The sequence below is a fragment of the Gobio gobio genome (genome assembly GCF_949357685.1).
Source record: "Gobio gobio genome assembly, chromosome: 2".
NCBI classification, from domain to species: Eukaryota; Metazoa; Chordata; class Actinopteri; order Cypriniformes; family Gobionidae; genus Gobio; species Gobio gobio.
In genome coordinates this window covers 62230114-62251806 of record NC_137098.1, presented here as the reverse complement: position 1 = coordinate 62251806, position 21693 = coordinate 62230114, and the positions used below count along the sequence as shown (strand labels likewise).

The 21693-nt window shown below is 40.4% G+C and overlaps 2 protein-coding genes across 2 annotated transcripts; both read left to right on the top strand.

Moving 5' to 3' along the window:
• The first annotated feature begins 7172 nt into the window (after positions 1–7172).
• Positions 7173–8680, top strand: LOC307122917 (E3 ubiquitin-protein ligase RNF182). Its single transcript, XM_079811254.1, has 2 exons — positions 7173–7762; positions 7868–8680. Exons 1-2 carry the CDS (start codon positions 7342–7344, stop codon positions 7924–7926), a joined length of 480 nt encoding a protein of 159 aa, XP_079667380.1. The 5' UTR covers positions 7173–7341; the 3' UTR covers positions 7927–8680.
• A 388-nt stretch (positions 8681–9068) lies between these two features.
• LOC307142786 (uncharacterized protein) lies at positions 9069–13877 on the top strand. The gene is made up of 3 exons (XM_079843893.1): positions 9069–9174; positions 9264–9322; positions 10640–13877. The coding sequence occupies exons 1-3, from the start codon at positions 9152–9154 to the stop codon at positions 13726–13728; spliced, it is 3171 nt and encodes a 1056-aa protein (XP_079700019.1). The 5' UTR covers positions 9069–9151; the 3' UTR covers positions 13729–13877.
• The last annotated feature ends 7816 nt before the right edge of the window (positions 13878–21693 follow it).

Genomic DNA, 21693 nt, shown 5'->3' with positions numbered 1-21693 from the left:
TTCACTAGATAGCGGTCACTGGGTGTTCTATTAGCTGAGTGGGTGAAAGAAGGATGAAAGATTCACTCACCGGGCCAGCGCCTCTGTTTTCTTTCAAGATGAAGCGGTTTGTGCCTTTTCAAACGTGAGTGCAGGGTCCATTCTGGGTCGGTGTAAAGTCACAGGTCAGAAAACAAACTCTTGACTCAGCTTTGTCAGCGTTTAACACGAGCCGCTTTTACGCCGCACGTGTATGTTTTCGTAGGCTGTCTCTTTCCCTCCCCTGATGCCATGCGTCGTATCGCTAGGGTGGGAGCTGGTTTCACTGACATTTATTATCAAGAGATGACTTGGTTACTAGGAGAGGGAACTGCACAAGGGCTATTGTTGCTGTGGGATGCTTTTATAGATGTGCCACTATCTGCAAAATATTACTTTAACATCATTTAAAGTACTTTTGATACAGTGCTGTGAAAAACCATGCACACTCCATGAAATTAAGCTATTCAAATAAAGGGCAATGTAATTGACCAAATCGTGCAAATTTACATTTTGTAATGATTGATTTGTGGACCTTAGATGAACAGAAGAGCCAATTTCTTGATGGAAAAAGTTAGTAGACCCCTATTTATTACTATTCAAAGTGACTATACGCCTTATATAAACCTCAATAAACTGATCAGGGTTGGTCTTTAAACAATTTAAGTCAATGGGGTCCAATGTTGTTTTGGACTATCAATTTTTGAAACGTGTTCATGATCTTCGGCGGATGGAGACGCTGATCGCTTTTGGGTGATTTTCTTCACACAAATCAATCGTTTGGCCTCGGAATAAATTTTCAATATTTATACTTTTTGAATAAATTGACCTATCGGTAAGCCCCTCCCCTCGAACACAGATGAGCCAATGGCAGTTGAGTATCAGTCGCGCATCTTTAGGTTTCAGCGCCATAGAGAAACATTGGCAAATCCGAAGCTCTCATCGGTTTGATGGTGTTTATGCTACAAAAATGGTAAAACGATGTGTCTGGGATACTGTACACTGACTCCAGGTATCCTGAGAGGAAGGGTCTCATTAAGTTACGATTAAAGTTAGGGATTCCCTGCTAAAATTCAAACTGAAATAACTAACTGCGCTCACGTAACAGTGTAGGTCAAAACACATACATTTCTGTGAGTTTAGATGTGTTTAAGGTCTGCATTATCTGTCTTACTAAGGAGGGACTTCTATTTTGATGGGTATTTTAAGTGTACGGAGCAATGCGGGTAGTGAAAGGAAGAGCTCGCACTCCCAGTTTATCGGAGTTGTTTTCAGATACAAAGTTTACAGTTTATTAGGACCCCTGAAAAGGCATACTGTCTGTATATGTTTGTTTATGTGATTACTGTAATTTGCTGTGTATGTTAATGATGATGCAACGGAGAGAGAGAGTTTGTGAATGAGCCGTTAATGCAGACTTCTTAAAGGGTTAGTTCACCCAAAAATGAAAATTCTGTCATTAATTACTTACCCTCATGTCGTTCGACACCCGTCAGACCTCCGTTGATCTTCGGAACACAAATTAAGATATTTTAGTTGAAATCTGATGGCTCTGAAAGGCCTCCATTGGCACAATGGCACGGTTCACTCTCAAGACCCTTAAAAGGTACTAAAGACGTCGTTACAAAGTCCATCTCTCTACAGTGGTTCTACAATAACTTTATGAATCGGCGAGAATAGTTTTTGTGCGCAAAAAAACCCTAAATAACAACTTATATAGTGATGACAATTTCAAAACACGGCCTCATGAAGCTTCGAAGCGTTATGAATCAGTGAGTCAAATGAGCAGTTTGGATCGCCAAATTTCAGCAGTTTGGCGGTTTGACACGCGATCCGAATCATCATTCGACTCACTGATTCATAACGCTTCGAAGCTTCATGATGCCGTGTTTTGAAATCGTCATCACTATATAAGTCGTTATTTAGGGTTTTTTTGCGCACAAAAACTATTCTCACCGATTCATAAAGTTATTGTAGAACCACTGTAGAGAGATGGACTTTGTAACGACGTCTTTAGTGCCTTTTAAGGGTCTTGAGAGTGAACCGTGCCATTGTGCCAATGGAGGCCTTTCAGAGCCATCAGATTTCAACTAAAATATCTTCACTTGTGTTCTGAAGATGAACGGAGGTCTTACGGGTGTCGAACGACATGAGGGTAAGTAATTAATGACAGAATTTTCATTTTTGGGTGAACTAACCCTTTAAGCTAATTGTTTGTTCAATTGTTTGTTACTGCAGTCAGCCGGATCCAGGCCGTATCCAGATCAGATGGTGGACCTGTGCCCAGACAAGACCAACGCATGACCCTGAAGTGTCTGCAGAGACCGTGTCAATTAGACTCCCCCTAAAATTGCCTCATCGACACGGCATCCTCAATAAACCCGTCTCCGGCGTGATGACACCGATTGTTCGAATATTGCAATTTAATAATTGTTTAATCAATACGGCATCCTCAATAAACCCGTCTCCGGTGTGCTGCCTCCGATCTTTCTATTATTATATACATCTATTATGACCTCTGACCTGTAAAGTTGCCAGAATAATAATCATACGCTGTTTGTTAATTGGCCAGAGGAGAACTGGCACCCCGACTGAGCCTGGTTTCTCCCAAGGTTTATTTTTCTCCATTAGTTCACCTGATGGGGTTTTGGGTTCCTTGCCGCTGAGTTGCCTCAGTTGGGGACACTACATTTTTCAACTAAATATCCAAATAAATCTGATTATTAAACTAAATTAACCATATAAACTAAATTACTGATCTAATTATTGTTCTAAAGCCCACATTGTCACTGTATGATAATTGAAATGAACTGGTGACATCACTGTTTTCTCCAGAATGGCTATGCGGCTAAATAAAATTCTGTTGCATTATTTTCCTGTTTAACACTGTGAAGCTGCTTTGAAACAATCTGCATTGTAAAAAGCGCTATATAAATAAAGTTGACTTGACTTGACTTGAGCTCTCATGGTGATTTTTTTTAGAGTGAAAAAGGACGCAATAAACCATCATTTAAGTTTGGCTAACAATCGGAGGGGGTCCGCTAAATTCTGTGTCCAAAAACAATTTGGGATAAGGGTTTTCACACTGACATTGTCATTGTAAGACAGTTAGCAACTCCGTTTGTTTGTCCGAGTTAGCAACAGTAACTAAGGGGGGCGGGGCTTACCGATAGGTCAATTGTGCATGCAGTCGTATCTGCCTGTAATGTGCTGTGTTTTGTATCATATAATACACAAAATGGTAAGTTTAGGGATGGGGTTGGGTTACATGTTCAAACGTGTCTAAATAGCGTAAATAAAATAAATGTAAATAAAATTATGCTGGCTGATAAAATTTAGACTCACACTCCAACATGTCATAATGGCGAAACCATAACCCAATAGATTTCATCACGACGAGAACGTTCCCATGCCCAATGCGTCTGTGTATGACGCCAAAGGTTTCTCATTGAAATCAATGGAGCACCCTGCGCGTCGAAATCAAGCGGCAACCTCCTGCAGTTTCTCTTGAAGCCAATACGGAAGTGACTTAAACTGCAATTCATCGACTAGCCACTAGGGACAGACTCCAGAATCTCATTGAGCCCCATGTTAAAATGTCCAACTTTACAGCAGAAAAAAAAACATGTTTACAGTCTGGTACAAATTGTGGTTTTGGTCTATACAGCTAATTTTGCCCTTCATGACAACTGTGAGGGTGTGAATGTTTTTACAACTCATTCGTTTACATTATATAAAGCCTTAAAGTTCTGCATAATTAAGGGCGTGGCCACTTTGAGTGACAGGTGGATAGCTGTTTGTCTGCTGTCTGTTAGTCATCACGTCACCTCAGCTCCGCCCACGTCCCGCCTCTTTACCCATTTTCTGTTATCTGCGAGTGGTGTGCGGTGACGCGCTGCCAAAATCGCTCCCAAAAGTCAAAACTGCTCTTCAGAATCCTATGGGTGACACTACGTCCATGTTTTTTTTACAGTCTATGGTCGATATACGGACTACCGGCACATCCTGGATGAAGTCTGTCGTTTATTTGGCTGCCTGTAATCACAAGAATCTGATGTTAGCTATGATTATGAAAGTATAAGACTTACTTATTTCCACCCATCCCCTGTTATCGCCCCCCAAACGAGACAGTAGGCTAAGTTTTCAGTAGGCTAATTCAAATACACTGATATTTCAGTTAACACACAACAGCATAATTATTAATGAGACATGATAAGCTATTTTAGATAGCTTAGGCCTAGCTGATATGAAATGTTTTCCGCAAACATAAGTGTGTGGAGATGCAGGATCCCACAGCCTCCTGTTGCCGTCTTCTCGACCTATCGCCTGCAGCCATAATTGCCTTCTGTCCGGATATTTCTTTTTACCTTTCAAAGGAATGAATTTCATATTTGGGTTTTTACAAACATTACTGGTGCAGCCAACCACACAACAACTCTTTGGCATGTTGTAAGGTTAGTCCACTTCCTCAATCCGATACTGTATGGCGGTTTGTTTCCCCCTAAAAGTGGGCGTGAATCTGTTCAGAGACATTCTATGATGTTGCGCCGGTTGTGTGTATAGTGGGTACCTTTAGCGTCTTCATTATGACATGGAAGGCACTTGACCATGCTTCAGATTTTGACGCCTTGGGAGTGAGAACGGGTTGAAGAGAATCATGCCAAAGCCAAAAGAGAAAGATTTATGTATTCGCAAAGCCATTAAATGTCAATACTTTAACTTATCAGTGCCGTTCAAATAAAATTGGGGCATTATTATACCCACATCCATTGAAAAAGGACAAAACATTTCATTTTACACAGACAGATCCTATCCACTGTAACATGGAAAGCCCATGGGCAATTAATGATTGGCATTTTGATGTTGTTGCATGAGTAAATGATTAAGATTTGATTAAGCTTTTTTCCCTTGAATCATATAACTCACGAGACTTTGCAGACGGTCACAGGTCTTGTTTTGTACTGAGTGTTTAACAGCACGTTGAACTTGGCCGTGATATATCCTCAGCTGCCTTTTTTCATAGCTGACTTTGTCAACTTCCTTTGACCTTTTTTTGTCTTGGTCACGTATAACACGTCAAGATTCCTCTTTCCGGGTTTACTAACACAGAGATTGTATACTTTTAGATATTTCTACAATAATTTAATATTCCAGAATAAATTCATATATATATACTGTACATACATACACACTATATGTGTGTGTGTGTGTGTATGCGTGTGTGTGTGATATTAAATTGGGTTTATGAGTCTGGAAAAAGTCCATATCTTCAATGCTGTTCAAACAAAGTTCAGGCATTATTAAGTCCACATTGAAAAAGGACAAAACATTTCATAGGAATTATTGAAAATGTTGACAAACTCTGAACTTCCATCTAAACACAAAAGCATTAGATTACAAGCGTGGGTTGTAAAGAAGAAAACCCTGAGGAAAGGACAGCCGGCTGAAGCCAGTTTAGAAACAGAGCGGCACACCCAAGCCCAAGTAAGGGAATGGTGGGGAGGGAGAAAACGGGAATGCATTCTGGGAAATCACACAGTGGGGTAGAGAGGCTTTGTTGAGCCTCCCAGCCCTGATGTATTGGATTTCCCTTACTGTAATCATTTGTTTATTTTTATAAAACAGTTGTTTCCCCCCAATCTTACAGTGTAGGGGCACTCAGTGTTTCGTAAAGACAATGATTCCCGTAAATTATAGGGAAGGAAAGAAAAAGAGGCCAATGTATTTGACATAGGCCTATATGATATATTTTTTTATATAGTTTTAACAACCTTACATAACTCTGAGTGTGAGATTAAATGTCACCTTAAATCTAAAAACACATCAAAATGGACCCCCCCCACAAAAAATATTTTATTTCATGGCATTGTTTAAAAAAAACTCAGTGAGGGTGAATTGAAATAAACCAAGCCTCTTTTGACAATGATTTACTGGATTTCCCAGAATTACTGTACATATCAGTAAGATCTAAGCCACCCACACACACTTTGGAAAGGTTTCGGTTTTCCCTTTGAAGGAATTATAGGTGTTTTCATACATCTGACATGCCTGGTGCCAAAATCATTCAATTGTTAAAATCTGACATGCCAAAATCATTAAATGGGGAATTCCGATTTAACGCAAGCTTTAACTAGATACAAAAAGTTATTCGAGATAAACTTTGAGACAGACAGACAGACAGACAGACAGATAGATAGATAGACAGACAGACAGACAGACAGACAGACAGACAGACAGACAGACAGACAGACAGACAGACAGACAGACAGACAGACAGACAGACAGACAGACAGACAGACAGACAGACAGACAGACAGACAGATAGATAGATAGATAGATAGATAGATAGATAGATAGATAGATGATAGATAGATAGATAGATAGATAGATAGATAGATAGATAGATAGATAGATAGATAGATAGATAGATAGATAGATAGATAGATAGATAGATAGATAGATAAACAAATAGACAGACAGACGGACGGACGGACGGACGGATAGATAAACAGACAGACAGACAGACAGACAGACAGACAGACAGACAGACAGACAGACAGACAGACAGACAGACAGACAGACAGATAGATAGATAGATAGATAGATAGATAGATAGATAGATAGATAGATAGATAGATAGATAGATAGATAGATAGATAGATAGATAGATAGATAGATAGATAGATAGATAGAAAAAACTCTAGGAGTTAAGAGTCAACAATTTTAGTCAGAAGAATAATAATATATATTTTTTAAAATAGTTTAAATAGCATTTCAGTAAGTTGGCTCTCTCAAGCCAACTTAATTAGGGTGAATGGGACACTTTTTGCCATTGAGATGACTTAGAAAAAGTGTCCCAATCAATCTGAATTCCCCCTTTCTATTTAGGGATACAAGTACATTGCAACATCTGTTACAACACGTTAAGACACGCACGTAGGATACTTAACTTTGACACTGTTAGGTGAGGTCATGCATGAGGAGTAATGACATCACCGCGCCTAGAGCCGATGGCGTCACTTTGTTTATACTATTACTGTAGCTAAACAAGGCCGTTTCCATGAGAGTGAGAGAGAGAGAGAGAGAGAGAGAGAGAGAGAGAGAGAGAGAGAGAGAGAGAGAGAGAGAGAGAGAGAGAGAGAGAGAGAGAGAGAGAGAGAGAGAGAGAGAGAGAGAGAGAGAGAGAGAGCCAAATCCCTCCTCCCTCATGCCATCCGCCTCCAAACAGCCTATTTAAGAATCCCCAAAGTGAGTCACCGGCACTTTACTATCAACTACTCCTTCAAGAAGAGTTCGCGACAAGAAACAAGCAAACAGGACATAATGGTTCCAGAAACGGAGTGCGGAATCTGCTACCGATCTTACAACGTCAGTCGGCGGTGTCCTCGACAGCTGAGCTGCAAACACGCGTTTTGTGAGAGCTGCCTGTTGACGCTCGCGCAGTCCGCGGAGAGCCCCGAGCCCCGGATAGCGTGTCCGCTGTGCCGCCACTCCACGTCGCTGTCGGCGGCGAGGGTCCAAGACAACCTGCCGGTAGACGAGGACATATTTGAGCTGCTGGTGACCGCGGGAAGCTCGGGGGAATGTACGGATGACGATGAAGACACCGAGGAGCCCGAGCAGGACGCGGTCAGCCCACCAAAAGAGGACCCGTCACCGCCGACAAGATCCCGCAAAGGACACCTGATGAAATGCATAAGGCGCCTGTGCAAAAAAGTCACCGGGGATCATGAGGAGAGAAGAAGTGAGTATTTCACCTGGATAACGTGCTCTTTGTAACCTGGCATATGTCAATGTAATAGGCCTACTATTAAGTGCTTCAAGAACTAATTGTCATTTGTGTTTTCAGATTGCTTGACTGATGCGGACTTGAGGGACCTGGCAATGATGTCCTGCCTCATGATGTGAAGAGTTCTCAGAGACACTCCTTAAACCAAAAGATGAAACTGCACAAGCATGATTTAAGGGACCAGATGTAGCCTAATCATTTAAGAATCAGCTATTGAAAAACACACGGGTTTACTGCTCATCTGAATAATTGTGTGTGGACGTGGCCCCTCGGATGTCTGTGGGTGCCCTGCCTCGGGCTCATGGGTGACTGACACCTCTCAGTGGGAACCTATGGATGTCATGTGTTTGTGTTTGAAGAGGTGGAACAGGAGAGCATGCGGGACACGGGACTGTTTGCTGTTGGGTGTGTCTTGTTGCCATAACAGAAATGTAGGGTTGCCTTGTCCCAGAGCAACCAATAAACATAAGAACAAAACATGTTCAAAAAGCTTTTATTCTGCTGAAATGAACCACATTGTCAAAAGATTATTCATTTTTGGCCAATATCATGTTTTGGTGCTGTTGTTTGCTGTTACAAAATCATGGAAAGAAACAGGAAGTTTTTTCCTTTTTAAATGGTAATGTATTTATACGTAAGAATTGTTATGAAATGACACTTGTATCCTTTTAATTAGTGTAATTATAAGGAGTGTTACATTTGTATCAAATGACAGAGCCTAAATGATGTTTGTCTTGTACAAGTTTCATGATTACAAATTAATTTAATGTATTTATTTTAAAGTATTTTACATTTGTATTAAGAGTTATTAAGATATGCAATTACTGTACTTCTACATGTGAACCAAATAAAACTTTTTATAATTTTTATAGCAAGTTTACCGCACTGTTTGTCTTGTTGTAAGAGTCATACAATTTCATCATATTTTAGAACCCATGTGAGAATGTGCATTTGCAGAAATATGATTCAGAGAGAGAAGTTTTAAAGAAAATGGAGAGGAAAATACCAGTGATCTTCTTAAAATATCTGCAGGTGACAAGGGTTGGAAATCTCTTATAGACTATTTAGGATCAACAAGATTAATGAATAGACTTTGAGAATTATAATTTTTATTGATTTATTCGGGGGGGTTTTCTCATTGTAATTTTTGTTCTCTTTATCCCTATAATTTGGGTGTTTATATAGATCATTAGTCCACACTCCAGATCAGTGGGGGGCGGTAATGCACCCGAAAGTTGTTTGCCAGCCACCAATAGAAGAAGAAGAAGTAAGATAATTTTGAGCAGGTGTGTTAAAAAAAGCTTTGTGTGGCACGTAAGCACAAGGGTCACTCGTCCTTCAAACATGTCTCTTCAATACTATCTGAGGTACGCATTCAGTGCAACATAAACAGGTTTTTTTGTCAATTATTGTAATAATTTGTTGCAATTCTTAAGATTGACTACTTTTTTTGTAGACTGCCATTGGTTTGTTTGATCCTCTCTGTTGTGGGATGTTTTCCTGAACTGTCATTAGGTAAGATTTAGTCCCACAAATAATTTAAATACACTCAAAAAAAGGTGCTTTATGGCACTAAAAAGTGTTTTTTGGCTTATAATCATAGGGGAACCTTTTTAAGTGCTGTATAGCACCAATCTTGGTTTTTCAGTGGTTCTTCACTGGTGTTACCTGTGAACCTCAGGTACACCTCAGCGCTGAATGAGGTGTTATATAGCACCGCTACCATATACAAACAGAACATGTTAAGATATGGTGCTATATAGCCTCAGTCATCCCAAAGAACTGCTGAAGAACCACTGAAGCACCAAGATTTGGTGCTATATAGCACTTAAAGTGGTTCCCCTACACAAAAAAGGTTCTGTATGGCACCAAAAATGGTGCTTGGCTCGTAATCATAAAGGAACCTTTTTAAGTGCTGTATAGCACCAATTTTGGTGCTTCAGTGGTTCTTCAGCGGTTATTCACTGGTTCTTTGACTAAGGTGCTATATAGCACCACTACCATACACTCTAAAAAAAAAAGGCTCGTAATCATACACTCTAAAAAAAAAAAGGTTCTATATTGCACCAAAAATGGTCCTTGGCTCGTAATCATAGGGGAACCTTTTTTAGTGCTATATAGCACCAATTTTGGTGCTTCAGTGGTTCTTCAGCGGTTCTTCAGAGGTTCTTCAGCGGTTCTTCAGAGGTTCTTCACCGGTTCTTTGACTAAGGTGCTATATAGCACCTCTGAAGAACCGCTGAAGAACCACTGAAGCACCAAAATTGGTGCTATATAGCACTAAAAAAGGTTCCCCTATGATTACGAGCCTTTTTTTTTAGAGTGTAGGGGAACCTTTTTTAGTGCTATATAGCACCAATTTTGGTGCTTCAGTGGTTCTTCAGCGGTTCTTCAGAGGTGCTATATAGCACCTTAGTCGAAGAACCGCTGAAGAACCACTGAAGCACCAAAATTGGTGCTATATAGCACTAAAAAAGGTTCCCCTATGATTACGAGCCAAGAACCATTTTTGGTGCAATATAGAACCTTTTTTTTTTAAGAGTTTATACAGAACATGTTAAGATATGGTGCTATATAGCACCAAAAGTGGTTCCTCTATGATTACGATGAAGAACTATTTTTGGTGCCATATAGAACCTTTTTTTTGTTTGTTTTTAGAGCGTATGATTCCGAACCAATGAACCACTTTTAGAGCTGTATAGCACCTTTTTTTGTGTATTTAAAATAACTATGGGTGTTTTTTCAGAAAATATACTGCAATAAACTGGCTTTAAATTAGCTGCCATATCTATTCAGAAATAACTTGCATATGTGTTTGGTTCATGTCTTTAGGAGACATCACAGAAAATGATCCAAAGATCAAAAAACAAGCGTTGGAAAATTTCAGAAGTGTTAATCCAGCCATCCAAAATTCAGTGAGAAGCAATCTTCACAGGAACACAGAACAATCGAACAACCCATATCAGCTGCTGAGGATCAACTCCTCTCTATTCAGCCAGAGAAATGATGGCTATGCCAAACAATCAAGCTTCAGTCCCACTGAGGCAAGAGCTTCTGTAGATATCGATTACCGTTCAGTCCCAAATACGATCTCATCCAATGTCAATAGTAGAAACAATCCTGTTGAGTTGTCAAGCGTCAAATTTAATAATGGAATTGATGCCAAAAGAAGCTATTATTTCCAAACGGCCCAACGGGAACCGAATCCTTTATACTTCACACCGAACCAAAAGAGCTCTAGTGATATTAATCTGGCCCCATGGCAGACGAAGAAAGGTCTGACGAATGGAATGCATACAGCAAATGACTTTAGATCTGGATCATTTGGATCTCAGCCTATTTCAAAATCTAAATCAGAAACGTATTCAGACAGTTCAAGACCATTAGGATTCAATGAACCCTATTTGAGGGAAACTATTTCTGCCCAGCCGATCATCAGACCAGCACATGCTGAAAGAATTCCAACTAATTACATGTCTGGAAGCTCAACTGTGAAGTACGATACGAGTGGGGGAAACGTCCTGTTTGGTAACTTCCTTCAAAACAATGGCCAGAATCAGAAAGTGCTTAGAAAAGTTGTTCCGTCAAGTACGTCTCTCTCAATTGTAAGAGCAAGTCCGCAAGCGAGCAAATCATTGCCACATGCCTTTACTGCTGGGACCGAAGTAACTTCCTATGAGAATAGAAGGGATGTAGCTTTTTCCAAAGTGTCCGAACCTCCAGCAGTTCAAACCCCAATAGCTCCTTTTATTAAGAAGTCAAATTCAAATGGAGGTCAAAGCATCCTTCCCTTAAAAAAATCTCAGATGTTTTCTTCTCAACATGACCAGCTCAAGCAGTCTAACTCTGAAAGGGGTGCCGGTCTGAAAGCAAATCCGGGAAGTAGCTTTAAGTATGGCATGGGCAGCTACACTTTCAAGGACGTTCAATCGACACAAAATGGCTACCAAAATAGGGCACAAAGTAGTCCGAATTCTACTCCCATTCAAAGGTTCCACAGTCAAAAGAAGTATGATAACTTGGCAACAGGCCTGTCTGCCATCAGGCCTTTAGAGACCAACGCTGCCCGCTCTTACAAGGGGTTCTTATCAGATGAAAACATTGGCTTCCGAAGTCCAACCCTATCCAACCAGAAAAAACAGGGCACACATTTGACCCCACGAATGCAGTTTCCAAAGAACACCTTGTTTTCGGAACATGATGCACATTTGAATCTGCCAGACACAACATATTCATTAAGGAAGACAAGTCAGCATAATGTACGAAATAGGACAGAACAAAGTACAGTACAATCATTAGTCACTAGAAATTATCCAGTGCCAGGTAACACAATGAAGAACGTCCACAGCGTTAGTCCATCTGTGTCCGGTATGTCTAGCAGCCAAACCCAGCCATACTATCTGACTTCTAAAAAGCCGTTTGCTTTTAGAGGTTTCATACATGCCCCTACAATGCAGACATCTCTACAAAAAGCAGAAATGCACTCTTTCATCAAATCTTTATCTAATGTGCAATATGCCCCTCGTAACACCCTAAGTGCACTTGCTCAAAAGCCCTTGACGCCTAATAGTTATGATAAAACACGTTTCCGGATCAAGGACATTGAAGCAAGCCAAGAAAAACAACCTGATCGGGATCAGACAGATTCTTTTGATAATGGACCTCAGCGTGAAACCGTCTCTTCTACTGAAGTTGTAAGTAACACCATGTCTCCCGTGCCAAATGCTTTACAGAACTATCCTAAAATGGGGTATGACCGCTTAAAATTGAATGAAGTTCAGTCAAAAACATCTCAGAGGTGGATTTCAAGCAGGTTTACTTCAGCACAAAACACTCAAGCTCAGACTGAATCGAACCAAGGTGAAATCCCAACAGTGAGCTCCTCAAACGCCAGGTTTGTTGGGCCCAACACGTACTCCTCGTCCATGAAGTCTAGCAACAGTCTTGAGAATCCCACATCAGAGCTTGTTCTTCCGGTCCTTAAGTCTTCTCTTATGAACAGAATGACTGGATCTCCTCAAATAGGCAGTGCTGCTGTTATCCAGCCACTTAAGTGGTATAACTTCAAGGAAACTGAAAGTCTGGTAAATCCAATAAAGGAAAGTAAGAAGGACAGAATCTCAGGTGGCACACAATCGAGACCAACAAGTAGCGTTGTGGTTGCTGGGCCGGATGAAGTGACTAAAGGAGGAGAAAATTCAAGCAAGAATAACGCAATCCCATCCTCTAAATCTGCAATATATAGAGCTGCTGACATTAATAATCATAAAACCAATAGCTCGTCAATTATATACAGACCTACTAACAAACATTACAGTAAAGCTAACCTCCTACCCTCAGCCTGGACGAATGAAACGGATATCGACCTCAGCGCTGTTGGTGTGTCCCAGGCATCAAGTCCCACAAGCAGCTTTGTTGTCGGAAGGTACGTTAATACGTTTAATAAAGTCTCAGCCAAACCGAACCTCAAAAAGTCTTCAAAAAGGAAAGGTCTTAAAAATTATAAACCAGTTCGGTTTTCAGATATAGCAGGTACAGCCTCCTTCACCAAACCCCGTTCTGCCAACAGCAAGGCAAAGGACAAAGTGGATCTCAGAAGTGTTCAAAACAGCTCCAGTTCAACCCCACTGGTGGTAAAAAGCTTTAAAAAGCTGCTTTTTGACTCAACAATCGACAATTCCTCTATGACCTCAGCCTTCCCATATGAAACTGATGAAAGTACAGTGGATTTAAGTGGACCTGAGTTTATGACAACAGCTGCTGTAGACCTCACCACAGAAGAAGATCCTCTACCTAAACCAACTGTCTATTCCTCTGAGCCAAAGCTGGATCCTACTACACCTACAGCAGAGGGTATTGATCCATTTTATGAGGTAACATCGATACCCAATGCCACCCTGGTCACAATTGCCTCAGAATGAGATCTGCCTCTTTCATATTTTAACTGTATCCAACGGCAGCCGTCATTGACGCCCACAGACTGCAATGTGAAGTGTTTCTCTCTTCTGTAGGTAGATGGCGCCAGAACTGTAATCAAATTCATTTGCATTAAATTTGAGTTCTGAGTTTCATACGGTTTTCTCTTTACTTGCCTTTGATTAACATTTGGTTATTTCATTCCCATGATCCTTTCAAGCACAGCAATGTAACTTTACATAGGCCTACATATTTACGTTTTTTTTAAGACTTTTTTTTTTTTGGTCATTGAACATATTAATTAGTTTACTTAGGTGGAGATGAGCTCATACTGTACATGCGAACACGCTTTTTATGTTCTAATAGTTTATTTACCAAAATCCCCATGGATCTGGGTTCTGTTTGCTGAAAATGTCCTTGAAATTTCCAAGTTGCCTTTTCTGAGTGCTACTGAAAAACTATGGTTTTTAGTTGTTCAGGCAAATGTAGAGCTAAACTTAATCACGCATTGGAAATACATTTTTCCCCAATGTGCTGATATTTTAATGAAGAGGATTTTGAAAGGGGATTCTGCTCTAGCTGGGTCATGTTGTGCAGAACTTATAAGATAAGTATGCAAGATTGTTATGCTTTTTGCAACTTAAGGGAGTATTTTTATGAAATTGGATACCAGACTTTCAGAAATACACTCTGGTTAAGATCAGGCGCTTTATTCACCCTATACAGTGGCAAGAAATAAGGACCTTTAGCCAATATCCAAAGAGCAATTGTGAGTTTACATGACAATGCCAGGCTTGGTTAATTGTGCGATTTATATACCGTTGTGGTCAGAATTATTGGCACCCCTGGTAAATATGATCAAAGATGGCTATACAAATAAATGTGAATTGTTTATTCTTTTGATCTTCCATTCAAAAAAATCACAAAAATCTAACCTTTCATTGAAGTAAAAGTATTGACAGTGTGAGGTAAATCACATTATGAAAAATGTTTTTCTCCAAAACACGTTGGCCACCATTATCTGCACCTTTTAATTAAATACTTTTTGCAACCTCCTTTTCCCAAGATAACAGCTCTGAGTTTTCTTCTGGTTCTTTCTGAGTTTGGAGAACACCTGACGAGATCAGAGACCATTCCTCCATACAGAATCCCTCCAGATTCCCAGATCCATGTTGGTGGTGCTTCTCTTTAGTTCACCCTACTCATTTTCTAGGGTTCAGTTCAGGGGACTGGGACGGCCATGGCAGAAGCTTCATTTTGTGCTCAGTGACAGTTTTTTTGTGTTGATTTTGATGTTTGTTTTGGATCGTTGTCCTGCTGGAAGATCCAACCACGGCCCATTATAAGATTTCTAGCAGAAGCCGTCAGGTTTTGTGCATGGGGTACTTTTTATCCCGGTTTGCACCAAACTCATCTGGTGGGTTTGCTTCCAAAAAGCTCTTTTTTTTTTTTTTGTTTAATCTGACCACAGAACCAGTCGTGTATGAAGTTCCAGTCGTGTCTGACAACTGAATATGCTGGAGTTTGTTTCTGGATGAGCGAGGAAACCCTCTGAAGCAACATATGGTGATGTAGGGGCTGTTTGATAATTTTTTTTTAGGCTTTCTGACCGCAAGACTCAACTAATCTCTGCAATTCTCCATCTGTGATCCTTGGAGAGTCTTTGTCCACTCGAACTCTCCTCCTCGCCGTGCATTAAGACGATATAGAGTAGACACACGTCCTCTTCCAGGTAGATTCGTAACATCTTTAGTTGATTGGAACTTCTTAATTATTGCCCTGATGGCGGAAATGGGGATTTGCAATGCTTTAGCTGCATGGTTTCCTACAGCTTTCTATTTTGTAAAGCTCAACAATCTTTTGTTTTTCTGTTAAAATAATGTCACTTCCCGCAGTATGAGTATGATTATTATTTTAATAGTGAAATTAGACTTGGGTAACAGTATTCTCAAGTGAGCATATTTTGTTTGAAATATTTAGAATAGAGAAAAGAAGAATTAATAAACACTTGGCAAAAATGCAACATGTAAACTAAGTGAAAATATTTTTAAATTCACTCCCACGTTCACTTAATTGTTATATTGAGATTAATGGAAACTAATTTATTCCATTTACAATTTTTGTTTGGCCAAGTCAGACATGTTCCTGTATCAACACATTTTGTTGATCCTGGAACAAAATTCCTGTCCGAAAATGTAGTCCTAATCCTATCCCACACCCCAAGACCTAACCCTAAAATCAGAGGGAATGACAGGCGAATCACACTGATAAAGAAGCATCTACTGTATCCCAAACTTGACATAAACTAAACTTGTCCCTCAAATCTGATTGGTTGATTGGAATATTGTCCCAGGATCAACAAAGAGCTGAATATTGCAGATTTGGTCCACAATATCAAGAAAGAAGTGCTGCACGGGGTGTGAAATCCTTCTCGGTGCTCTTTGGATGAAAGGGATGGCTCAATTAAATAAATAATGAATTTCCAAGGCACTCGAAGGGAGTAGAAAAAGTTAAAAAGCCTTTAATTCATCATGGCTTAATCTTATAAAAACAGGTGACACGTACACCATAAGCCTTCGTCAGGTTGATCCAACAATATTTTTTGAGTGCGTGTGCCACAGATGGCCACCAGATGGCATGTGTGCGCTGTGAGAATGAGCTCACAGGGTTCTTGGAGTTCATTGAGGAGTTGTGTGTTTCCTTCTTTAATTAGGACTGAAGTAACAAAAGAAAAAGAAAAGGACCTGAAAATGCATATTTGAGCAACCCTGCAAAGTGTGAACACAATTTTTCAGCATGCACATTTTTTTATTACTCACTGGAATGAATCAACATTACAGTTTCTGACTGATCAAAAACATCATAACCGTAAATGGTAGTTAGAGTTTTGCTTAGCAAATGCCTCGCATCAAGCCTCATTTTTAAGAATGACCCCTAACCGTTTCCCATTAGAGGGGCCTAAGCAAAAAAAAAAAAATCCCCTTGTCTACACCCCATCGAAAAAGCTCAGCATGAAGCCGGGACAAAGAAAAAAAATAAAGGGTTTTCTGTCAATCATGACCACATACATTGTACAATGGATTACCACACTTCCCCCTTAAATGCTTCAACAATGGAACATTCCAACACTCTTAAGAAGTTTGCAGTGAGAATCGAAAGCTTTTCTCTGTGTGAAAAAGTGTGATATTCTTCATGATTTTCCAGTTTGAAAACAAGTAAACGTATAGGCTAAAAGACAAAACTGCCTGTGTGTGTGAACACGTTGCATTCTGTCGCTTTCTCACCCAAGTCTTCTGGTCTCCCTCCCTCCCTCTTTCTGAGGGGGAATTCTGTAGCATGTGTCTGTGGGATCTCAGGCAGCTCTTGGGGAAAATAAAATATAGAGGCCCCGCAGTGACGTGACCCCTCCCCGCTCTCGCACCGCTCGGCTATTCACACTCTGTACAGCTAGTCTTAGGGTACAGGGAGCCTTTTTGTTCAGATGTAAAGCCAACTTCTGATAGCTTCAGTCTCAGCCATTCAGAAAATCTCATCTGAGCTTCCTCAGTTTGACTGACTAAACCAGCTTCTCTCAGCGAGTAGCACATAAACATGTTGATATGCTAAATATGGCCACCTTGTTAGCAGACGGGAGAGATGGAGATATACGTGAAAGAAACTGGCAGGAGAAAAGGGTCAGAAAGAAAGCTGTTTTTGTTTAGCGATAATGACAGGGTATTAAAATGCATTAAAACATAATTGCCCTCCATGCAGTGGGCGGTGAATACACACAGCAAAACTACTGTTCCCCATCGACCTGCGTCTGCTGAACTTTGGTTGGACCTTCCACTCAAACGACGGAGCGATCAATGAGGCTCATGGATTAAACGCATCACAACTGTGTCAGATTTAAATGTGCGTGGACAGGAGAGGAAACAGAGGGCTGTAGGAAAGGACATAAATGCTGAATTAGCTTGTTGTGATAACCAAGACTAGTGATGTGTCTCTGTCACTCTCCTTCTCATGTGCACATACTCGCTGGCCTTCCTGCCTCGCTGAGCCAAAAGGGAAGTAATAAAGCAGGAACACTTCCTGCTGCAGCTCAGCTGTAAGAGAGTAGGCATATGTTGCAAGGCTAGAGCTATTAGCAGCCGTGTAAAATTAGCATAAGGTGAAAGTTAACAACTTTGAGGCTGGACTGGGCTGGGGTGAGCGAGGTTGTAACACACAGTTAAAAGTTTCCACACATGATAGCGTGACAAAATTTGAGGTATTTCCTAATTGCCATATCAACTCTATATAAAGCAGGCCTATATAAATAAAAAACAAATCTTTGGATGGTATCAGGGCTGCCAATTTATGAATTCAATAGCTTGACATTCAATATGATTCTTTTTTGATAGGCTTTTGATGTTATTTTTTTCTCAAGGATTTTTTTCTCTGTACTAATATTGTAAACTAAGGAAACCTGTTGTTAAAGGTACAAATTAAAGGAGCAGTGTGTAAATTTTAGCGGCATCTAGTGGTGAGGTTGGGAATTGCAACCGCCCACCGCTCACCCCCTCCCTTTCGAAGCGCATAGAGAAGCTACGGTGGCTGACACGGGACAAAGATGTCGTCTGAGACAGCAGAGAGTAGATAGCGCTCTATAAAGAAGTTTGTCCGTTTAGGGCTACTGTAGAAACATGGCGGCGCAAAATGGCGACTTCACTGTAAGGGGACCCGCGGTGTATGTATGGCTCATTCTAAGGTAATAAAAACATAACGGTTCATTATGTAAGGTCTCTATACACCACTGAAAACATAGTTGTGTATATTATATTGCATTTCTGTTAATAGATCCTCATACATATTACCCACTGCACCTTTAACAACGGATACGATTGCACATTAAACAGTTTTTCTAATAATATTGTTATAATAATAATGTTTTAATCATATAACAGTAAAAATATGATATATGTGTAATAGTGTTTTTTGTTGCAAAATGTTTTTTTCTCGCTTACTTTAGTTTATGGACACTAATAGCTTTTCTGAGGTAAATAAATATTTATGGGACATTGTTTACAAGCATCTTTCCGTGGTTGAAACACTGATTGAGCGATTACATATAATTCAGTAACATCAGTAATTTCTTTCAACATACCCTCGTTCATTCATGTTAATTTTGTGATCACTAGTAGCCTAGTAAAGCAAGTGATGGTCCGTTCACACGTGCTCGAGGAACTACAATAATCCCGCCACATTAAAGAGCTCCAAAATGGTATTCTTTTTAAAATATTTCTCAATGTTAGGGCTTTTACGATTAGAGCTTTTGATCTCCTAAATGCAGCCTTGGTGAGCATAAGATACTTCTTTTTTCTCCCTTTTTTAGTACATATTTTCTAAACAAACTGAATTTATATCTTCTGTATTTTTCTACGGTGCACATTTTCTGCATGCTTCTGCTCTACATGAAGACAACTTTCCAACGCCATTCACAACCCAGTTTATTTCTGTAACATTTTTAAGTGAAACATATACATTTTATTAGAAAAATATATAGTGCTTAAACATTATACATTGGCAATTAATTAGATCAGAAAAAAGCAAAATGGATTCAGACCTGAATGTGATTTTCGAAAACACTGCTTGTATAGATATTTGGTTATTTGTTAACATTATCCAGTAGCCAAATAATGTAAAGCGATACTTTAAAAGTCACCATGAAACCGAAACGGACAATTCTTGTTTTTTTTTTTTTATGGAATATTGCAGTATATACAGTGAGGAAAATAAGTATTTGAACACCCTGCTGTTTTGCAAGTTCTCCCACTTAGAAATCATGGAGGGGTCTGAAATTGTCATCGTAGGCGCATGTCCACTGTGAGAGACATAATCAAAAATAAAAAAAAATCCAGAAATCACAATGTATGATTTTTTAAAACTATTTATTTGTATGATACAGCTGCAAATAAGTATTTGAACACCTGTCTATCAGCTAGAATTCTGACCCTCAAAGACCTGTTAGTCTGCCTTTAAAATGTCCACCTCCACTCCATTTATTATCCTAAATTAGATGCACCTGTTTGAGGTCGTTAGCTGCATAAAGACACCTGTCCACCCCATACAATCAGTAAGAGTCCAACTACTAACATGGCCAAGACCAAAGAGCTGTCCAAAGACACTAGAGACAAAATTGTACACCTCCACAAGGCTGGAAAGGGCTATGGGGAAATTGCCCAGCAGCTTGGTGAAAAAAGGTCCACTGTTGGAGCAATCATTAGAAAATGGAAGAAGCTAAACATGACTGTCAATCTCCCTCGGACTGGGGCTCCATGCAAGATCTCACCTCGTGGGGTCTCAATGATCCTAAGAAAGGTGAGAAATCAGCCCAGAACTACACGGGAGGAGCTGGTCAATGACCTGAAAAGAGCTGGGACCACCGTTTCCAAGGTTACTGTTGGTAATACACTAAGACGTCAGGGTTTGAAATCATGCATGGCACGGAAGGTTCCCCTGCTTAAACCAGCACATGTCCAGGCCCGTCTTAAGTTTGCCAATGACCATTTGGATGATCCAGAGGAGTCATGGGAGAAAGTCATGTGGTCAGATAAGACCAAAATAGAACTTTTTGGTCATAATTCCACTAAACGTGTTTGGAGGAAGAAGAATGATGAGTACCATCCCAAGAACACCATCCCTACTGTGAAGCATGGGGGTGGTAGCATCATGCTTTGGGGGTGTTTTTCTGCACATGGGACAGGGCGACAGGGCGAGAGGATGACCGGGGCCATGTATTGCGAGATTTTGGGGAACAACCTCCTTCCCTCAGTTAGAGCATTGAAGATGGGTCGAGGCTGGGTCTTCCAACATGACAATGACCCGAAGCACACAGCCAGGATAACCAAGGAGTGGCTCTGTAAGAAGCATATCAAGGTTCTGGCGTGGCCTAGCCAGTCTCCAGACCTAAACCCAATAGAGAATCTTTGGAGGAGCTCAAACTCCATGTTTCTCAGCGACAGGCCAGAAACCTGACTGATCCAGAGAAGATCTGTGTGGAGGAGTGGGCCAAAATCCCTCCTGCAGTGTGTGCAAACCTGCTGAAAAACTACAGGAAACGTTTGACCTCTGTAATTGCAAACAAAGGCTACTGTACCAAATATTAACATTGATTTTCTCAGGTGTTCAAATACTTATTTGCAGCTGTATCATACAAATAAATAGTTAAAAAATCATACATTGTGATTTCAGGATTTTTTTTTAGATTATGTCTCTCACAGTGGACATACACCTACGATGGTAATTTCAGACCCCTCCATGATTTCTAAGTGGGAGAACTTGCAAAATAGCAGGGTGTTCAAATACTTATTTTCCTCACTGTATTATAAATGATTTATCCGTGCACATCATTAAAGAAATAAAATTCGCACTATCTGGCAGCAGACAGCATTTTTGTCACTTCTTTTCATGTCAAAAGTTCAAAAGAGTCATGCATTTCCCCGCCTGTAGGCTTCATCCGTGCGCCGAGCCTCAGACCCCCGGGACCAGGCGGTGAACATACAGACACGTGTGGATTACAATCAGGTCACGGGTGGAGCACAACCTCACATCTGTGTTTCTCCTGTAGGTGAGAGTGCTTGTGTCATCGCAGTGCAAAGGCCGTCGGGTTTATCCTGCATGCGCAAGAATGTAAATGCTGCTGCACTGCAAGTGTTTCTAAGTGCTGCAGAGTTTGAGGTTTAATTCACCTTGAGAAGAGCTGTCCCGGCGGCCACGGTGTGTTCTGAATAATACAAGTACTCCTGTGGTAACAGGCCACCCGTGAATATGTGCCCTCACTTCCAATCCTAGGCGCCCTGCCCTCTACCGATGTCAGTGAGTGCGCATAACAAGTTGAAACCAGACCTTCCACATAAAGATCTCTTTTGTGCCGGTGAATTCTGCATGAAAAATGTGTGGAATGACCCTTAAGACTCGGTATACTGTATGCTATCAGCTCTGAGTAAAGC